General features: G+C 52.6%; 7 protein-coding genes across 7 annotated transcripts; 1 reads left to right on the forward strand and 6 right to left on the reverse strand.

Moving 5' to 3' along the window:
• Positions 1-23: 23 nt before the first annotated feature.
• On the reverse strand, positions 24-3802 carry BDV14DRAFT_31586 (putative mRNA-nucleus export ATPase (Elf1)). Its single transcript, XM_073776520.1, has 3 exons — positions 1530-3802; positions 914-1480; positions 24-858 (listed from the first exon to the last, which is right to left on the reverse strand). The coding sequence occupies exons 1-3, from the start codon at positions 3584-3586 to the stop codon at positions 126-128; spliced, it is 3357 nt and encodes a 1118-aa protein (XP_073630387.1). The 5' UTR covers positions 3587-3802; the 3' UTR covers positions 24-125.
• Positions 3803-4537: 735 nt separating this feature from the next.
• mcsA (putative citrate synthase Cit1) lies at positions 4538-6400 on the forward strand. The gene is made up of 3 exons (XM_073768136.1): positions 4538-4687; positions 4755-5885; positions 5966-6400. Exons 1-3 carry the CDS (start codon positions 4640-4642, stop codon positions 6164-6166), a joined length of 1380 nt encoding a protein of 459 aa, XP_073630388.1. The 5' UTR covers positions 4538-4639; the 3' UTR covers positions 6167-6400.
• A 47-nt stretch (positions 6401-6447) lies between these two features.
• Positions 6448-8546, reverse strand: BDV14DRAFT_198155 (putative very-long-chain acyl-CoA synthetase family protein (CefD1); the record flags this gene model as incomplete). Its single annotated transcript, XM_073772844.1, has 3 exons — positions 6448-7743; positions 7810-8468; positions 8537-8546. The coding sequence occupies 3 exons, from the start codon at positions 8544-8546 to the stop codon at positions 6448-6450; spliced, it is 1965 nt and encodes a 654-aa protein (XP_073630389.1).
• Positions 8547-9157: 611 nt separating this feature from the next.
• BDV14DRAFT_198156 (PLP-dependent cysteine synthase family protein) lies at positions 9158-10127 on the reverse strand (the record flags this gene model as incomplete). Its single annotated transcript, XM_073772845.1, has 2 exons — positions 9158-9618; positions 9683-10127. 2 exons carry the CDS (start codon positions 10125-10127, stop codon positions 9158-9160), a joined length of 906 nt encoding a protein of 301 aa, XP_073630390.1.
• A 434-nt stretch (positions 10128-10561) lies between these two features.
• On the reverse strand, positions 10562-12976 carry BDV14DRAFT_31630 (putative flavin containing polyamine oxidase). Its single transcript, XM_073776523.1, has 5 exons — positions 12486-12976; positions 12409-12439; positions 12222-12359; positions 11873-12173; positions 10562-11790 (listed from the first exon to the last, which is right to left on the reverse strand). Exons 1-5 carry the CDS (start codon positions 12614-12616, stop codon positions 10721-10723), a joined length of 1671 nt encoding a protein of 556 aa, XP_073630391.1. The 5' UTR covers positions 12617-12976; the 3' UTR covers positions 10562-10720.
• Positions 12977-13337: 361 nt separating this feature from the next.
• Positions 13338-13699, reverse strand: BDV14DRAFT_198158 (uncharacterized protein; the record flags this gene model as incomplete). Its single annotated transcript, XM_073772846.1, has 2 exons — positions 13338-13536; positions 13611-13699. The coding sequence occupies 2 exons, from the start codon at positions 13697-13699 to the stop codon at positions 13338-13340; spliced, it is 288 nt and encodes a 95-aa protein (XP_073630392.1).
• A 410-nt stretch (positions 13700-14109) lies between these two features.
• BDV14DRAFT_188455 (kinase-like protein) lies at positions 14110-15507 on the reverse strand (the record flags this gene model as incomplete). Its single annotated transcript, XM_073771069.1, has 5 exons — positions 14110-14361; positions 14419-14478; positions 14540-14883; positions 14938-15266; positions 15323-15507. 5 exons carry the CDS (start codon positions 15505-15507, stop codon positions 14110-14112), a joined length of 1170 nt encoding a protein of 389 aa, XP_073630393.1.
• Positions 15508-16998: the final 1491 nt, after the last annotated feature.

Consider the following 16998-nt stretch of genomic DNA (forward strand, 5'->3'; position numbering starts at 1 on the left):
GAAATGAAATCAAGCAATAACACCGTCTATCCCAGAACAAAACATCAAGCAAAGAGGAAACATTTTGAGAAAAAAATGAAATTCATCACGCGTCATGAGAAGCGAAACCAATCCAATCAATCAATCTATTCAGCCTCGTCATCAGTGTCCACGGGCTTAGGTGTGCCCTTGGGGCTGTTAAGCCACTCAATGTGACGCAGACGACGACGGGCCTCACGCTCCTTCATCTGGGCACGGGTCATCTTCTTCTTCTTGCGGGCCTTGAACTTGAGCTCGCCCTGGTCTTCGGCACCGGAGTTAACGGCCGATGCAGCGGCGCTGTTGGCAACTGACGAAGCAGCCGTGCTGGCGGCGTTGGGTGTAGAGGCACCGCTGTCCTCGAAGCGGTCGAGAGCAATAGCGGCGTTGGTACGGGCAACGACCCGTCCATCAGCGATGTGAAGCTGCTCAGGGCAAAGCGCACCGACGAACTCCTCGTTGTGAGAAATCATCACGACACCACCCTTGAAGTCGCGGATGGCGACGGCAAGACCACCGAGAGAGTCACGGTCAAGGAAGTTAGTCGGTTCGTCGAGGACGAGCAAGTGAGGATTGTTCCACATCGCACCGGCAAGGACGACCTTGACCTTTTGACCACCGGACAGACCGGAGATTTCGTTGTGGTTGGCGATTTCGGGGTCGAGGCCGACGTCTTCGAAGTGCTTGCTGATGATCTTGGGCTCGAGGACACGGAAACCGAGACCCTCGCGGGAGGCTTCGTGGTCGTCGAACTCTTGGATGAGCTTGAAGAAGCCGAGTTCGAGGAGGGTTTCACGTGAGATCATGGTGTTGTGCTTGGGGAGGAGGCCGACCCATTTACTACGTCCAGTTAGTCTTTGGTTCTTTCGAAAAATGGTAAAGACACAAAACTTACACTTCATACTGGAAGGACTTCTTCCACTTCTGACGACCGATGAGGGCTTCAATGCGGCGAGCACCGCGGCCGTCACCGAGGTCAACGGGCTTCTCAAGCTGGGCCTTGTCCTCGTCTGTGAGGATACGGGTCTGCTTGAGGAAGACTTCGCGGTCGTCACCGTTGGCGTAACGCCACTGGAGGTACTGGCTGGGGGTCTTCTCCAAGTGCATCTCAACGTGTTCCAGGGCGTGCTGCTTGATGTAACCAATACGCAAGTTGGGGTGCTTCTCGACCTTTCCGGTCTGAGGAATGGTCTCACCAGTCAACATCTTGATGAAGGTGGATTTACCGGCACCGTTTCCTCCAATGATGGCAACACGAGAAGAGAGGGTGAGCGACAGGGAAGCATCGGACAGAGACGGCTTGCTGGCACCGGGGTAGGTGTAGGTACAGTTGGTCATGCGCAGGATCGAGCGAGTGTTCGACTTGATACCGGAGAGGATACCAGGGGGAGGGAACTTGAACTGGACGTTGGAGGCGGAAAGAGTGTAGTAACTCTTACCCTCAGGCTTGACCTTGACAAAACTGCGGGGGTTAGTCTAGTTACTGATTGTAAAAGAATGGGAGAACTTACTCGGCCAAGTTACCCTTGTAGCAAACCAGCTTCTTCTGCTCGTAGTGGTAGATGTCTGTGCAGACCTCGTCCAAGAAGCCAGAGTCGTGAGAAACAATGAGAGAGGTGATGTCGGTGTGTTGCTTAAGGTACTCTTGCAGCCACTTGACGTTGGCGACATCCAAGTGGTTAGTAGGTTCGTCAAGCAGAAGAACATCGGCCTTCAAAAGCATAGCACGGGCAAGAGCGAGCTTCATCTTCCAACCACCAGACAGAGAGCCAACACCTTGGGACTGGCGGCCCTCAGGACCATCGGTGAAACCGAACTCGAGCAAAACCTCACGAATGTGGTCATCACCCTCGGCAGCAATCTTGGGGTCCTTCTTGGCGTATTCGAAGATGGTCAATTCGGCGTCCTCTCCTTGGTTGTGCTCGACGAAGCAGGTGCGGACCTGGTCTTGTGGGGGGAATCCCTCGAGCTTCTCGTTGGCGATACTGCGCATGAGAGTGGACTTTCCAGCACCGTTACGTCCGCAAAGACCGTAGCGGTGTCCCTTGAGGAGGCGGAGGTTGGTGTGAGACAACAGAAGCATACCACCGTAAGCGAGCGAGAAGTTGGCGTTGACAATCTCAACCTCGTTAGGGTCGTCAGGAATGGGCTTGCCGTACTTGCGCTCATCTTCCTGAACGTAGTGAGTCTGGACAGCGGCAGCGATTTCGTCGTGCTTGTCCTCAGCAACAAGACCGCGCAGGTAAGGGGCGATACAGGCGGGGATGCGATCGTGCAGGCGGCAGTTCACGTCCTCACGAACCATCTCAGCAACATATGTCTTGGCGAGCTCGAACAGAGTGGCGGCATCAGGACGAGCCAGGCCACCATTCTCCTGGATCTTAGTGTTGAGAATAGCGAGGACCTCATCAGGAGTGACCTTGGCAATAGAGCCGGCGGCAATATCCTTGTCCGCCATGGCCTTCTCCATGACATCCATGGCGCGAGTAGCAAGCTCTCGAACCTCGGGAAGGGAAGCACGGTCCTTGACGCCCTGGACACCAGGCTTGAGCTTGGGCAAGAAGGTACGGGCCTCGGCGGGGTCGTGGACAAGCTTGGTCAGGTTCTCTACGACAACAACGGTCTGGCGAAGGGTCTCTTGAGGGGTAGTGGGGGCGTTGAGCGAGCGCTCGAGAAGAGGAGTAAGAAGAGCCAAGACGGGAGAGGTGACGATGGCAACGAAGGTGGTCTGCGACAAGGCGTGGATGGCCTTTTGCAGGGTCTGCTCAGAGGGCTGCTCCATGGTCTTGATGAGCAAGGGAATGCGGGGCTCCACATCGTCGTTGGACAGAAGTGTGGTAACCGCGTTCATGGCCTTGCAGGCGCGCTTGACGACTTCGTTCTTCAAGTCGTGCATACCAGACTCGACCAAGGGAATGAGGTCCTTGAGGGTCTTGCCCATGGCCTCGCGGAGGACATCCTTCTCCAGCTCTTGCTCCTTGGTACCGGAGCCCATCTGAGCCTCGAGGGCCATCTTTTCAATCAAGGCGTACGCGCCGACGAAACCCTGCCACTTGCCGGACCCGCGGCTTATATAGCTAGACAGGGCAGGAAGGAGTGCATTAACCTTGGCTTCGGGCTTGAGGGTGGCATACAAAGCATCAATAGCGTATTGGGCGGAGTCGCGGACAACGGCACCCTTGTCGGCCAGGGAGTCGAGAGCAAGGTTGATGACACCGCCATCTTGGAGAAGGAAAACAACTTCGCTAAGCGGATGAGCGGGAGGGAAACGTTCGAGGAGTGCGCCAAGGATCAGCATAGCACTTTCGCGCTTAGCACCATTTTTCTTATCAGTGGCAGCTTTCTTGATCTCGGGGAGAATATAGTTGTAGGTGTAAAATGAAAAGGGGCCGGTGCTCTGAATAAGCAAGTTGGCCAGGCCGTAAGAAGCGTCGAGGGACTGCTGAGAAGTCTCGGCGTTGAAGATAGTGTGAAGGAAAGAAGAAACTTCCTCCGCGGTGGGAGGAACGACCGAAGAGGACTTAGCGACGACGGTAGGCATGGTTGGGGCACTCTCGAGATGCGGCATTCTCTTGCAGGTTTCTAATGTCTATCTTCGCTTCGTTAGTCTGCAGTCTGAGGGGCACGGAACGAGGACCACACTGACGGGATATGCGATGCAGCCGCGGAACTTTTGGGTATCAAGGACGAAAAACCAGAAATGAAGAAATAGACAACAGTAAAGAAACCCAAGAAAGACAAGAGAAAACGCGATGCTCCCGCGACGTAGGGAGAGAAAGTTGAGTGAGATTTGATGGAGGGGGAACTGGGAAAAATTCCAGGCGATAAAGAAATTTCCGCCTGAGGCAGCAGAGGCTGAGTTTATCGGCCAATCACGGCGCAGAAGTAGAAAACTCTGAGTGCCCAATCAGGCGCACGGACAGCGGAGGGTGGCGGCCTTGGGGCTGCTCGGTGGCTGTGCTTTTATGCCTTGTTTGTGAGGCATCATACCCCGTGATAAGCCATTCCGCATTGGGCTTACCCCGCACGCCAGTTCATCTTGAGTCCCCTGACTTTGTACCTTGCTGTCTTGCCGTTGTCTTCGATTGAGGAGCAAACTTCTGAGCAGTCAGCTCCCTCGAGTTCTTCGCTCTGTAGTCATATCTGGCTGTATCCAATTCAATTCAACAGTGTCGTGACTTGCTGTGTTGTACCTCATACTCATAGTTACCCCGTAGTTGCCGAACCCCTCATGTGATAACCGAGCGATAACGGCCATACAGCACCAATTCCACGCAACGTTAAGCGTAAATAAGCTAGAAAATAAAGTGACTTATAGAGCAGACTTTAAACTGTCTATAGTAACTCCGACGAAAGTCTCCGTAAATCGGAAGCGCTGTGTAGGTCCGCAAGTTCATGTGCCGGGGACAGCCTCGGCCGGTTGCATTCTCCTCCTCCGCGGCCAACCGGGCCGTCTGATCCCCCCTGCGTCACTTAACACCGTCTCTCTTTCGCTCCTCACTCTTCCTCTTCCTCTCATCCGTCTTCAAAGCGCTTCAATTCCTTCACTATCTCTCCTCACATTCTCCTCCTACCTTCCTCTCATCCTCTACATCCATTGAATCACTCAAACACATTGAAGATGGTTCTCCCTCTTCGCACTGCCCGCCAGGCCTCCAGGCTGGCTCAGGTACCACCCCTCAGTCGACCGGAGAAGTCACCCACAGCACTGGTCCGACTAACATCCTCTGAAACAGACGATTTCCCGCCGCGGCTATGCAACAGAACCAGACCTTAAAACAGCCCTGAAGGGTGCAATCCCCGCAAAGCGCGAGCTCTTCGCCGAAGTCAAGAAGAATGCCGACACCACAATCGGCGAGGTCAAAATCGGCAATGTCATCGGCGGTATGCGCGGGCTGAAGAGCATGCTCTGGGAGGGCTCCGTCCTCGACGCAGACGAGGGCATCCGCTTCCACGGCAAGACGATCAAGGACTGCCAGAAGGAGCTGCCAAAGGGCCCCACTGGAACTGAGATGCTGCCCGAAGCTATGTTCTGGCTTCTGCTCACAGGAGAGGTCCCTAGCACAAGTCAGATCCGCGCCCTCTCCGCACAACTAGCAGAGGACTCGCATCTCCCAGAGCACATCCTCGACCTGGCCAAGTCGTTCCCTCGCCACATGCACCCCATGACACAGATCTCAATCATCACCGCCGCGCTAAACACAGAGTCCAAGTTCGCAAAGCTATACGAGCAGGGCATCAACAAAGCCGACTACTGGGAACCAACCTTCGACGACGCCCTCTCCCTCCTCGCTAAAATCCCCCGCGTCGCAGCGCTCGTCTTCCGCCCCGACGAAATCGACGTCGTCGGCCGCCAAAAGCTCGATCCCGCCCAGGACTGGTCCTACAACTTCGCCGAACTCCTCGGCAAGGGCGGCAAGGAGAACGCAGACTTCCATGACCTCCTCCGTCTCTACCTCGCTCTCCACGGCGACCACGAGGGAGGCAACGTCTCCGCGCACGCAACGCACCTTGTTGGCTCCGCCCTCTCAGACCCCTTCCTCTCCTACTCCGCCGGCCTCCTCGGTCTGGCTGGTCCTTTGCACGGTCTAGCCGCGCAAGAAGTCCTCCGCTGGATCCTCGCAATGCAGGATAAGATCGGCACCAAGTTCTCCGACGAAGACGTCCGCACTTACCTCTGGGATACGCTTAAATCCGGCCGCGTCGTACCAGGGTACGGCCACGGCGTGCTACGCAAGCCAGACCCGCGCTTCCAAGCCCTCATGGACTTCGCCAATACGCGTCCCGATGTCCTTGCAAACCCTGTCTTCCAGCTCGTCAAGAAGAACTCGGAGATTGCACCGGGTGTGCTTACTGAGCATGGAAAGGTAAGCGCCAGCGAACCCTACCCCTAACAACCCCCTTACGAAGTATATCAAGAAACTGTAACTGATAATGTATTGTGCAGACCAAAAACCCGCACCCAAACGTCGACGCCGCCTCAGGCGTCCTCTTCCACCACTACGGCTTCCAGCAACCATTGTACTACACCGTGACATTCGGCGTGAGTCGTGCACTCGGCCCACTAACGCAATTAGTCTGGGACCGCGCGCTGGGACTGCCGATTGAGCGACCGAAGAGTATCAATTTGTTGGGGTTGAGGAAGTAAGTTTGGCTTTTCGGTTTACTGCGTGATCCATTCGATCCGTGTCACTGTCAGCGTTAGATGAGATAGTAAGCTAGTTTTCAACGTGATTTATTATGATGATAGAAAGATACGGCCCGAATAGAAATGGGATGAGTGGTTTAGTTTAGGATAGTGGGTGAGGTGTGTGTGTGTCATGGTGGTAAGGTAGTAACTGCCAGGTTTCGGTGATTCCATTATTGTATGGGTAGTTTAGACTAAATTATAGAGTCTACGAAGTATATACGGAGTACTAAGTGATCCCATCACAACCTAACCCTCCCCTCAACAATCCCCTTCCACTCCGCCTCCCTAAATTCTTTATACTCCCCGCTCCCAGGCTCAAGCCAAAGAAACCTATCCCCCTCACCCCCTTTAACCTTGGTCCCAGTAAGTTTCAGATCAACACCTTCTTCGCGCAGTCCAACCTTCCCCTGCTTATGATTATCCGTGTGCGTTGAATTCGTCACGATCCGTAAAAAGACTGGGACCGCATATTTAGGTAACCTGGCGCGCGCGAAACGGGCGAGGCCTGCTGTGTCGAGTGTTGAAGAGGAGGGCGAGAGTTGCAGTGCTGCGCAGCCAGCTCGGCCTTCATGGTTCGGGACCTTGACGCCGTAGACGTTTGCCTCTATTACGGAGGGATGCGAGCCGAGGATTTCGGCGACTTCGGCTGTTGCGCTGTTTCCTTCGTTATTATTCACCTTCTGCGTACTAACTCGAATGAGGTATGATAAAAAGAAGGGGTCAAGCACATACACATTCTCACTCTTCCAGCGAAACGTATCTCCCAACCGATCCATAAAGTACCACCTGCCATCAGAATCCCTTCTCAACGCATCGCCAGAGCGATAATACAGATCCCCCTTCCTAAACGCATCCCTCAAATACTTCTTCTCCGTCGCGGCCTCATTATCCCAGTATCCCTGGAACACCTCCTTATTGGGAATATTCACCAGCATCTCGCCGCCGACTTCGTACCGCGCGCGCACGACAAAGCCCGTCTCTTTATCGCGGAGTACGTCTCCTGTATCAGGGTCAATCACGACAGGGACATATGTATTGTTCATTATCCTTCGAAGGATAGCACCGTGGTGTCCCACCGCCCCAGCTGTAAAGGGACCCTTGTTATAGTTGAAAAGCATGAATACGCCCTCGGTGCTATTGAAGAACTCTCCCACCTCAGCGACACCGAATCGTTCACGGAAGCGCGTCCAGACGTCTGGGCGAAGTCCATTCCCGTACATAAGGCGCACGCGGTGAGCCCTGTCTAGTTCTGAGGGCGGCGCAGCGAGCAGATACCGCGCTGCTTCGCCGACGTAGACGAAGGCTGTGGAATCTGAGTCGCGGATGTCGGCCCAGAATTGGCGCACGCTGAATTTGCGGCCTATGGCGATGGAAAGGCCCGTTACGAGGCAGATTATCAACGTCATTGCGGAGGTGCCGTGGTAGAGGGGCATGCAGGAGTACCATCTGTCACCGTTGGGACCGTCCGTGTCGCCCATGCCGGTGCGGCGGAGGGTGAGGCCTGGGTAGAGGCGGGCCATTGTGAATGCGCAGCCCTGGGAAGTATATGAGTATGAGTATGATTATGAATGTGGGTAAGTAGTATGGGGAGAGATAGGTACCTTCGGCATCCCCGTCGTCCCAGACGTATAGAGCAAGATAGACGGGAATTCACCAGGTGTATTCAACGCCAACTTCCCATCCTCAGGTACAGTTGCCGGAAACCCCCTGAACAGTCCGTCCCTGAACGTCTCATCCAAGATCGCAATCTCCATACTCAGTCCCCCCTCAACAACACCCCTAACCCCCTCCATCCTCGCCACGCACTCCTCATCCGGGTCAAGCAGGACAAGCTTGGCCCCCGCAATCCTCAAGCAATGCATCAGCGCATCCCCAGTCAACGCATAGTTCACCGTCGCAGGCGCACACCCAATACTCCACAATCCCAGCCAAGCAAAGATGAACTCAGGCCGATTTTGCAGGTACAGCGCGACGATCTCGCCCTTTCTCACCCCGCGCGAGAGGAAGTAGTGGCCATATTTATTGGATAGTTCTAACGTCTCGCGGTAGGTATATGTGCCTTCTCGCGACCAGATCGCTAGCATGTCCGGGTTTTTGGAAGCGGTTTCTGCGAAGACGAGCCAGGCGTTTAGTCTTCCTGCTGCTGCGGCGCGGTCATGTTTGCGGAAAGCCCAGGATGTTATGCCTAGTGTTGCGAGGTCCTTCGTGATGTGGTATTTGCCGTTGAGGTAGGTGGCTAGGGTTAGGCTGGCGGCTGTTGCTGTATAGTAGAAGCGTCAGCTTGGTCGAGGTTTAGCATGGTGGTTAGCATGGGTAAAGGGGAAGTACCGAGAGCCATAGTGACCGTCCCAAGGTATAGTAGGACCCTTAATCACAGAAAGAAAAAAGGAAGACCCAGAATTATAAATGCAGAATTGTCGGTGGGGAGGAGCGCGACATCATAGCCGTGACCCGTTCTTGATCCTCGGCTCCCAGCGTCTCCGCATTCCTTGAGCGGATGTGGGGGGGGGGGGGGGGGATCGGCCTTTGTTTCTTGTGATTGTCCCTTTTATTGGTTTAGGCGTGAAATGTCTCGGAGTAAATAGATGAAGGGTAGTAATGATGGTCGCTTATGCATAGGGAGTTGTGGTCGATGTATCTCGATTAGCTTCGCTAGGGTTGGTGTTTTAGCTGCAAAAATAGCCAGATCTCAATTAATCCAATACTACTGTCATCGCCCTGCTGTTTGGGACCATACAATGGTATTTAGAAGTGAGAAGAAAAGAAAGAAAGGGACGATGCAGGGGGCTCGGTGGTAATCTAGCAAGGAAGATGCGCATCGGTCGTCAGCAGAGAAACAGGGTCGGTGACGCCAACGCCGACGCAAAAAGACTGGTCAATTCTGCAAGCAAAGCACAGCCAAATTTAAAATCAATCTATACAATCAATCCATTCATCTATTTCTGCTTCTTAGCTGTCAGCCAAGAGACTGCTGTTCATATATTTCAGTCCCGTGTCGCAAGCAACAGTGACCACCGTCTTGCCAGGCCCTAACTCCTTGGCCAGCTGCAGCGCAGCACCCACGTTCAAACCTGCCGATGTGCCCACCAGCACTCCCTCTTCCCTCGCAAGTCTCCGACACATAGCTCTCCCCTCCTCCTCATCAATCGCTCTCGCCTCATCACAAAGAGCATCGTCAAGATGCGGTGGTCTGAATCCCGGACTGATTCCTTCAACCCCATGGGTACCCGTCCAGCCCTGCGTAATCACAGGCGAAGAAGCAGGCTCCAACACGACAACCTTCGTGTCTTTGCTTGTCGTCTGGTTCTGTTTCTTCAAAATGGTCGCAACACCCATCAGCATCCCCGCGCTCCCCGCCGCGCCGCAAAACGCATCAATGCCCCCAGCGAACTGCTCGACCAATTCCCGACCTAGACTCTCATACCCAGGCAGCGCATCACTGTTCTTGAACTGATTCGTGTAATAGGTGCATACCCGGGTCACTTTCAACCTTGACAGTCGCCCTCTCCATCATCTCAGGAAACAACTCCTTGGTGATCTTCCCCCCAGGAACATGCATAAGATCAACTTCTGCCCCAAAAGCACGCATCGTCTTGATCTTCTCAGCCGCAAAGACGTCGCTGCTCACGACGTGGAAATTGTACCCCTTCACCGCGCAGATGAAGGCCAGGCTTGAACCGGTGCTTCCGCCTGTTGCTTCAACGACTGTCATGCCGGGCTTGAGGTCGCCGCGCTTTTCGGCCTGGGTGATCATGGACAGCGCCATGCGGTCTTTGTATGAACCTGTTGGGTTGAGGGATTCGAGCTTCAGGTAGACATTCGCGTGGTCTGGTGGTGTGATGTTGCGGAAGTGCAGGACTGGAGTGTTGCCGATTGTGGCGAGGATTGAGGGGGCTGGTGCTGTTGCTGGTGCTGCCATTGTGTCGATGTTACCTGCTCTCTTGGAGTACTGTTTTTCGCTCGTGTTGTCGGGTTGAGTGTTTGTAAAGTGGAAGATTTCTCTGTGCAAAGTTGCAAGAGTTGAGTCATTGTCGACGTCGCAATAAACTCGGGATTCCAACATACTTTGGATGAACCCGCGGAGATGTTCAGATTTCAATGGATTCAACCGGGCCGGTGTCAGCGATCTATCCACCTCACTATTCTACTTTACGAACCAAAAGTATCAGCCCTACCCCGAAGGTATTGGTATATTACGTAATTATCGTGTTTTTTTCGTTGAGATGCACGGGGGAGACTATACAGAGTGCTCTGGATGTATGGGTGGAACAAAGGAGTGGTTTCTATATTCGATTGATACCGTACTGAGTATCCTTATGTGCAGAAGGTGCTCATTTTCAGCTCTATTGTGGTGTGATGATGGACCTGCCGGTCAACTAGGTATCAATTGTTCATGGATGGTGGCTCCCTAAGGCCATGTTGAATAACATCCAATATGTGCTATATGCGGTCTCCAACAATAGTCAAATCTGTAATTTTCAAACACAATACTCAACAAGAGACATGTCCCATCTACGCCTGAATACTCGTACTATTAACACCCCACCCATTCAACGCCGTATAAGCACTTATCGGGCTCGTGCCACGCAAAACACCATAATGCGGTTCTCCGCTGCATGCCTTGCCTCCAGTTGAGGATTCGCCATTCCTCTTCCTGAGACCAGTTCGTCTATCATTAGTCTGATAATCATCTTCGTTTTCATCACCAGTACATTCCCCGCTCAACAAAGAGGCAACATGCTCCCCCGCCTCGCGCCCCTCAAACCACGCACCATGCAGAAACCCAAAATATTGCGCACTCGTCGCTTCACCAGCGAACCATAACCGATCAACATTCGCGCGAAGGTTCTGGTGCATTTCGAGCGTTGTACCGGCAGGCCAATTCGAGTAGGACCCATACGCCCAGGGCTCTGCCGACCAGCGCGGGTACGTAAACGCAGTGGGTTCCGGGATTTGAATATCGGGGAACATCTTGCGGAGGATGGCCATGACTTCTTCCTGGGTCTGGGTATCTGTTTGGCGTTCTACGCGGTATGCCTGGCTTTCGACGACCGTGACGAAAATGATGTTTGAGTCGGGGAAGAAGTCTTCTGTTGATAGGGATTGGAAGACGGGGTAGTAACCTCTTGTTGTGGGGTCTGCGTAGAGGAAGAACTGCGTGTTGTTGGGCCAGAATGTTTCGGAAAATTGCATGAAGATCTTGGTGTATGTGCCCATGTTGAATTTGTAGATTGCTGTTTGTTTCCAGTCTGGTAAGGCCGGTGTGAATTCTACCGCGTCGTTTTGGAGGACTCCGACGGAGAATGTGCAGATTGCGTAGGCGGCGCTGAGGCATGTTCCGTCTGCGTTATGGACGGTGACTCCATCAGGACTGTGCTCTATTCCAGTGACTTGCATGTTGAGACGGAGTCGCGGGTCGTCGGGGCGAAGGAAGGTATCTGCCTCGCCTTGGATAATAGCGCTGTATCCGCGCCGATCGATGACGAGGTTATTCTGGTCGCCGAACTGGTTGAAAGTCAGGTTTTCCCCTGCGACACCAAAGACAAACGAGCTCGTTTCCGGAGAGTAGGCGCCCTCCCAGTCTGTGGGGTTGTGTTAGCTGTGCTGTTGGCTATGTTATCTATAAGTTCTACGAACGGGCCTGTGCCGCGTTCTATATCATACCCCAGTTCCACCATTCCACTGCCTGCGCTTTCATGTCATCTCTGCGCGGCTTCCAGCCGGATAGGGCTAGGCCTGATCGCGCGGTCATGTCTTGGAGATTGTAGTTGAGGATTCGGCCTGCATGGACGGATGCTTTTTCGCTCGCCGCGTCGTAGGCGTCCAAGACGTCGGTGTAGTCGGTGTATCCGGTTTCGTTGTACGTGAGGATTGAGTCGTAGTTTGACCAGGTATTTTCCAGGTTGTATTTCTTTGCTAGGCTCCAAACTGGATTCTCGAAATTCGATGATCCCAATCCTTGTACCTGGGCTTGTTAAAGAGGTTCTCCTGATTATTCGAATTCAAGGCTCACCCAGTTGGCGCCATATTCAATAATATACGGATCCCCGTTTGGATCCTGGCCAAAGTCGCCATGCCAGACTCGGCCTCCTAGGGTATCTCTATATTCAAGAATGACAAAATCATCCATAGAGTTCTCGGATAACGCTTGCTGTGGGTAAGGTTAGTCGCGATCGTCTACACTTGTGGAAACAACAAACCGCAGCAGTGACGCCGGCCATTCCTCCTCCACTGTATATGTCAGCCCGGTCCACAGTATACTTAGACAGCAACCTACAGAACAGCTACGGTGGTCTGCTCGCATTGCGACCTACGCAACGGCGACTGTGCGACATAGCCGGCAACAAGCTGGGCAGGAGTCGAAAAGAGGGCGAACGAAGTGAATAAAGCTGCGAATCCGAGATGCATGGAGGGCGCTAGAGGGAAAAGAGAAACAAGGCGGGTCAAAGAACCGAGTACCTAGATATACCCATGACCCAGGGCCCTTTCTTGAGATAAGAAGAGCGTGTGATCAGCCAGTTCTTGGCGGCATGCGGATGATAAAAAGCAAGTAAGGGACCGCGACCGCGGCTGCCAATGAAACTATCACGGTAAGCAGATCAGGCAGGTCCAGTCGGGAGTCCGCGTCACCGGGGATAGACAGGGCTACGAATAGCGTTGGGTGTTGGGGAGATCCGCTTGGACATTCCGGATCTATACAACTGGGGTGTTATCTGAAAAAGCAATGTTGGTGGGGATGCGAGGTACTGGGTTCAACAGATCATCATAAATCGAGCCGATGATTGGATGATAGAGAAACTCGAAAATAAGACGAAGGAATAAAATGGGCCGGGCCTTGTAGATAGCCTTGTTTGTATCTATGAGGGATTTGGTAGGTAGTGGGACATCTGCAGAACTCCACAGAGCAGATCATTGTATATTGAATAGTAATAGTAAACAAATATGGAACACCGACCGTGCAAACCGAATATTTGAGACCAGTCCAGACCATAATGCGTAAAATAAAACGATATCCGACCATGCAAGAACCAGCTTCCAGGCAGACGAAACGAAATAATCCGACATGTCCAACGCCAGTAAACGCCACCCATGACAATATTATTGAGACAAAATCGATGCGATCTCGCAATCACTGAACCTCATACGCCTCCATCGCCTTCTGAATATCATCCACGTTGTCTTTGTAGCCGTATGCCTCCATGAGCTGCGCATTCTTCCGCAATCGCTCCTTTTCGGCCGCTTCGTCCGAGTACGGCGAATCCGTCTTCATAGCGTTGTATTGACTGAAGCCGTAGCCGATGGCGATGGTCGCGAGAAGTGGGAGTGACCTGAAAATAAGAATATTAGCGAGATGAGCGATATTTAAGAGCGATGAATTCCAAGAGGCGGATGGTAGACATACCAGCGTCTGAAGCGGACAGCGGCGACAGGAGCAGCGCGCTTCAGTGGAGCGCGCTGCGGAGTAGGGTGTGCAGACAGTTCGGGGTGCATTGTATGTTGGCTTGGTAAATTGCTTTTGATCTTCGATTCAATTATCTTTGGTTCGATTAAGCTTGTTCTCAAATAATGAATGTAATTGCAAAAGCAAAGGGAAACGCAGGTTAAAAGGGAGGGAGAGATCAGGCCATGGATTCCTCCGATGATCGCATGATTACTGCCGTTCCCCTCATCCGCCACTACCGAGGACTTCCAAGCTGCACTGCCCCAGAGTCCGGGGTAGCATTCTTACTCTGCGCAGTCTGAGTGGTTGGTTCAGAATTAAATTGGGACCGGACCTGACCACAGTCGCAGCTGCAGATCGCATAACATCAGAAGACATCATGATCTACGCTTTGACAGGCAACGAGTTCTCTTCAGATCATGTGTTCATACTAAAGAACAAAATAATAGTCAAGAGAAATTCACACGTCAATGTCATCGGTCTCCAGTTCTACCTCCTCGCTCTCCTGAATATCCGCCAACAAATCCAATGCCTCTGATGCCGCCATCCGCTCAGCAAGCAAAAACTTCATCAAGCCCGTCATAATCGGAATAAGGCAAGCGAGCGACGCATCGCCTACCCTCTCCTCGATTCGCCTCTGTAGTTCTGGTGGCTTACCTTCTTTGATCTCGTCGACTAACAATGGATGATTCGATACCAGCTTTATCTGCTCCTATTTGGGCTGCCACTGCTCTGGCAGGTTTTCCCCGAAACCGATCATTTGGGCTACGAGATCATCATCATCGCCCAGGTATTGGAACGGATATGGGCCGCGTACCAGGGCGTATAACTGCTCGAAAGTCAGTGGAAGTCTTCCTTCAGGATACGCAATGACAGATTGAGTAACCTACCACATAACCCGCACGATACAAATCAACACGATGATCAAATCTCTCCACGAAAAACGTCTCGGGGATCCGTAGTTGCGCTGGCTGCGCCAGCTTGGTGATTGGTTGGTCGCTTTGAAGAAAGGCCTCGCCGAAGTCAAGGATCCGAATGTCCTCCAGATCTTCCTCAAACCACTCTTCCCACCTCGTTGCTTTGACAATCTGGCTTGGTAGACCCGGGGCAAGCGGCTCGCCATCGAGGCGAATCAGGTCCTCGACTTCCGGTCGCCCAAGAATTTCCATAACCTCGTCTTCGTCGGCATTCGTCAAGCCGCTACACCTAAATGCAACATTTCCGCCGCTCAGATCTAGGCATTTTTAGAACAACAATATGCAAGTGAACTGGACAAATAAGGTCTTGCCCCCGCGGCCCAGCCCTGCATCGTGAATAAACTTGAGGCCTTCAAGAAATTGCTTTGAGATTCGAAGAACTGTTTCTGGTTCAAAAGTATATTGACTGTCGTGATATCCCGCGATTACTTTATCGAGCGAAGGGCCCAGCAGCTCAAACACCAGACAGCGGTGGACACCATTAGGGCCCTCATGGGTAAACTCGTCTAGCAGCTGAACGATATGGTTTGTGGCCAAGTTACCTTTGGCATAATTTGCCAGCAAATGAAGGTTCTCGAGTTCTCGAGGATGGTCAAGGCTATCTGCAGTCATGACTTTGAGGGGGACCCATTGATTTGCTCTATTGAGTTTTAGTGAGATCGTTCAGAGCCGAATGAAATACTTTTAGGAACGTACTCTTTGTCGTGGACCAGCCACACGGTAGAGAAACCTCCCCAGCCAAGCTTGTGGTGTACTCGGTAGCGACCATCTTGGAATGTGTCGCCCAGGCTAACTGGATGGTAGCCGCCGGGCTGATACCTCGACAACGCCTCCTGACTGTAAAGTAGAGTATTCTGGCGATAAATTGAAAGGTCCTGCATGATGAATATGTGAGGGGGAGGTGTAGTAGAGTGAAAACAACTGAGCCAGCAGTGAGAGAGGATCTAGCAGTCAAGTTGCAGTCGAGTCTTTGTTCAGGTTCAAAGACGCGCCCACCAAGAAGGGTCAGAGACCACAGGCGCCGGTGGCCATCATCGGACCATTCTTACAATGCAGGTATAAGGCACGGGTCTCCTTCCAGCAATACCCTGGTCTCTGACAATCACTAGGTCGACGCCAGTACCACTGGCTCTTGACGGACATACGTATTCAGACACTCTCGAGCGCCCGCATCATGTTGTCCGAGCAAGGGCTCAGGGGCAAAGATAGGCTGAGAGGCTTCGGTCAGAGCCCTATCTCATGCAGAACGCAAACGTCCCATCCAGCCCAGCCTCTAGCATGCTCGTTCAGGGACAGACCGCAATTCTCAGCGGCTTGGGCATCGCGGCTAGGTACTGAACATTTTAGTCTGACCCGGTTGAGCATTTTTGTGCCAATCCTCAGCCAAAGTCTTTAGGGCAATATTGGCCTCTCATGGGCCAATAGAACACATCCATGGGCGGCTTACCGGGGGTATCCTAACGCCCTGACTGTCTGCTCAAGCTCCTAGTCAGAAAGTACTGGCATCGTGATGCCACGGCAGGGTGTATAAATCTAGCTTTCTCTGCTTCGTGAGTTCTAGAATCCAAACACTCCAGTTCCTTTTCCAAGTATCCAACTGTCATCGAGTCCTTCTGGAATATCTTGTCTATCTAAGTTGCAGTCTTCTTTCTTCTGAACTGCCCCTAAACCATGTCTGTTCAGATTATCTATCCTGAAGGCTATCATCGGCATTTTGCTTTAAATCATAGCAATCAATTGCAAGCGTGATTGGACAGCAGCGCACGATTTACTGATCCCAATGGGCAAGAGATTGACCTTGATCAGGCCTATGTGGCGTACGTGCATCAGACCTCTTTAAATTCTTGGTTTTATTGCTGATAATCCAGGATGAGTAATAATCTTCATATAACCGTCAGTACCTACGATCCAAACCCGCGCCCTCGCGTCACTATCCGGCTGTCCACACCAGCACTACGCGGTCAGGACATGTGGTATACCCTCCATTGACGGCCCACTGGGGATTCCATCATTCTTCCACGCCCGGAGAACAACGCCACGGTTCGGTGTAGACAGGTATTGAGAAGGGCAAAAAGGCAGAGGGCACGTGAGCAGAACAACAACTCAGGGTACCGAGACGATCGTGAGTACCATGCTGAGCGTTGTTTGGGATTCTGCCAGCGTTGGTTGGAAAATGGAACGGAAAAACTTTCGGCGTTGCTTAGAAATGCCAAGCCTCCCAACCTCATCCCAAGCAACGGCTGACTCTCTTTATTATTCCCAACCAATAGTTAATTCCTCTACGGAGGTGTGCACCAAAAGTCTTCGCCGCGCTAGTAATGGCGCTAGTGAAAGAATGTATCGGACCATAGCGATGCTTGTAAATTACTATG

Source organism: Aspergillus stella-maris (genome assembly GCF_047715825.1).
Source record: "Aspergillus stella-maris strain CBS 113639 unplaced genomic scaffold BDV14scaffold_14, whole genome shotgun sequence".
Lineage (NCBI taxonomy): Eukaryota > Fungi > Ascomycota > Eurotiomycetes > Eurotiales > Aspergillaceae > Aspergillus > Aspergillus stella-maris.

What these genes read in the sequence shown, in the direction of transcription:
- BDV14DRAFT_31630 (XM_073776523.1), bottom strand. Translation starts at nt 12,616, where the DNA reads ATGCATCTCGGATTCGCAGCTTTATTCACTTCGTTCGCCCTCTTTTCG. An exon ending in TGGCCGGCGTCACTGCTGCG is followed by an intron (nt 12,360 to 12,408) that starts GTTTGTTGTTTC and finishes CCTTACCCACAG; the next exon opens with CAAGCGTTATCCGAGAACTC. An exon ending in TTGAATATGGCGCCAACTGG is followed by an intron (nt 12,174 to 12,221) that starts GTGAGCCTTGAA and finishes TAACAAGCCCAG; the next exon opens with GTACAAGGATTGGGATCATC.
- mcsA (XM_073768136.1), top strand. Translation starts at nt 4,640, where the DNA reads ATGGTTCTCCCTCTTCGCACTGCCCGCCAGGCCTCCAGGCTGGCTCAG. An exon ending in AGGCCTCCAGGCTGGCTCAG is followed by an intron (nt 4,688 to 4,754) that starts GTACCACCCCTC and finishes CCTCTGAAACAG; the next exon opens with ACGATTTCCCGCCGCGGCTA. An exon ending in TGCTTACTGAGCATGGAAAG is followed by an intron (nt 5,886 to 5,965) that starts GTAAGCGCCAGC and finishes TGTATTGTGCAG; the next exon opens with ACCAAAAACCCGCACCCAAA.
- BDV14DRAFT_31586 (XM_073776520.1), bottom strand. Translation starts at nt 3,586, where the DNA reads ATGCCGCATCTCGAGAGTGCCCCAACCATGCCTACCGTCGTCGCTAAG. An exon ending in TACAAGGGTAACTTGGCCGA is followed by an intron (nt 1,481 to 1,529) that starts GTAAGTTCTCCC and finishes TAACCCCCGCAG; the next exon opens with TTTTGTCAAGGTCAAGCCTG. An exon ending in AAGTCCTTCCAGTATGAAGT is followed by an intron (nt 859 to 913) that starts GTAAGTTTTGTG and finishes AACTGGACGTAG; the next exon opens with TAAATGGGTCGGCCTCCTCC.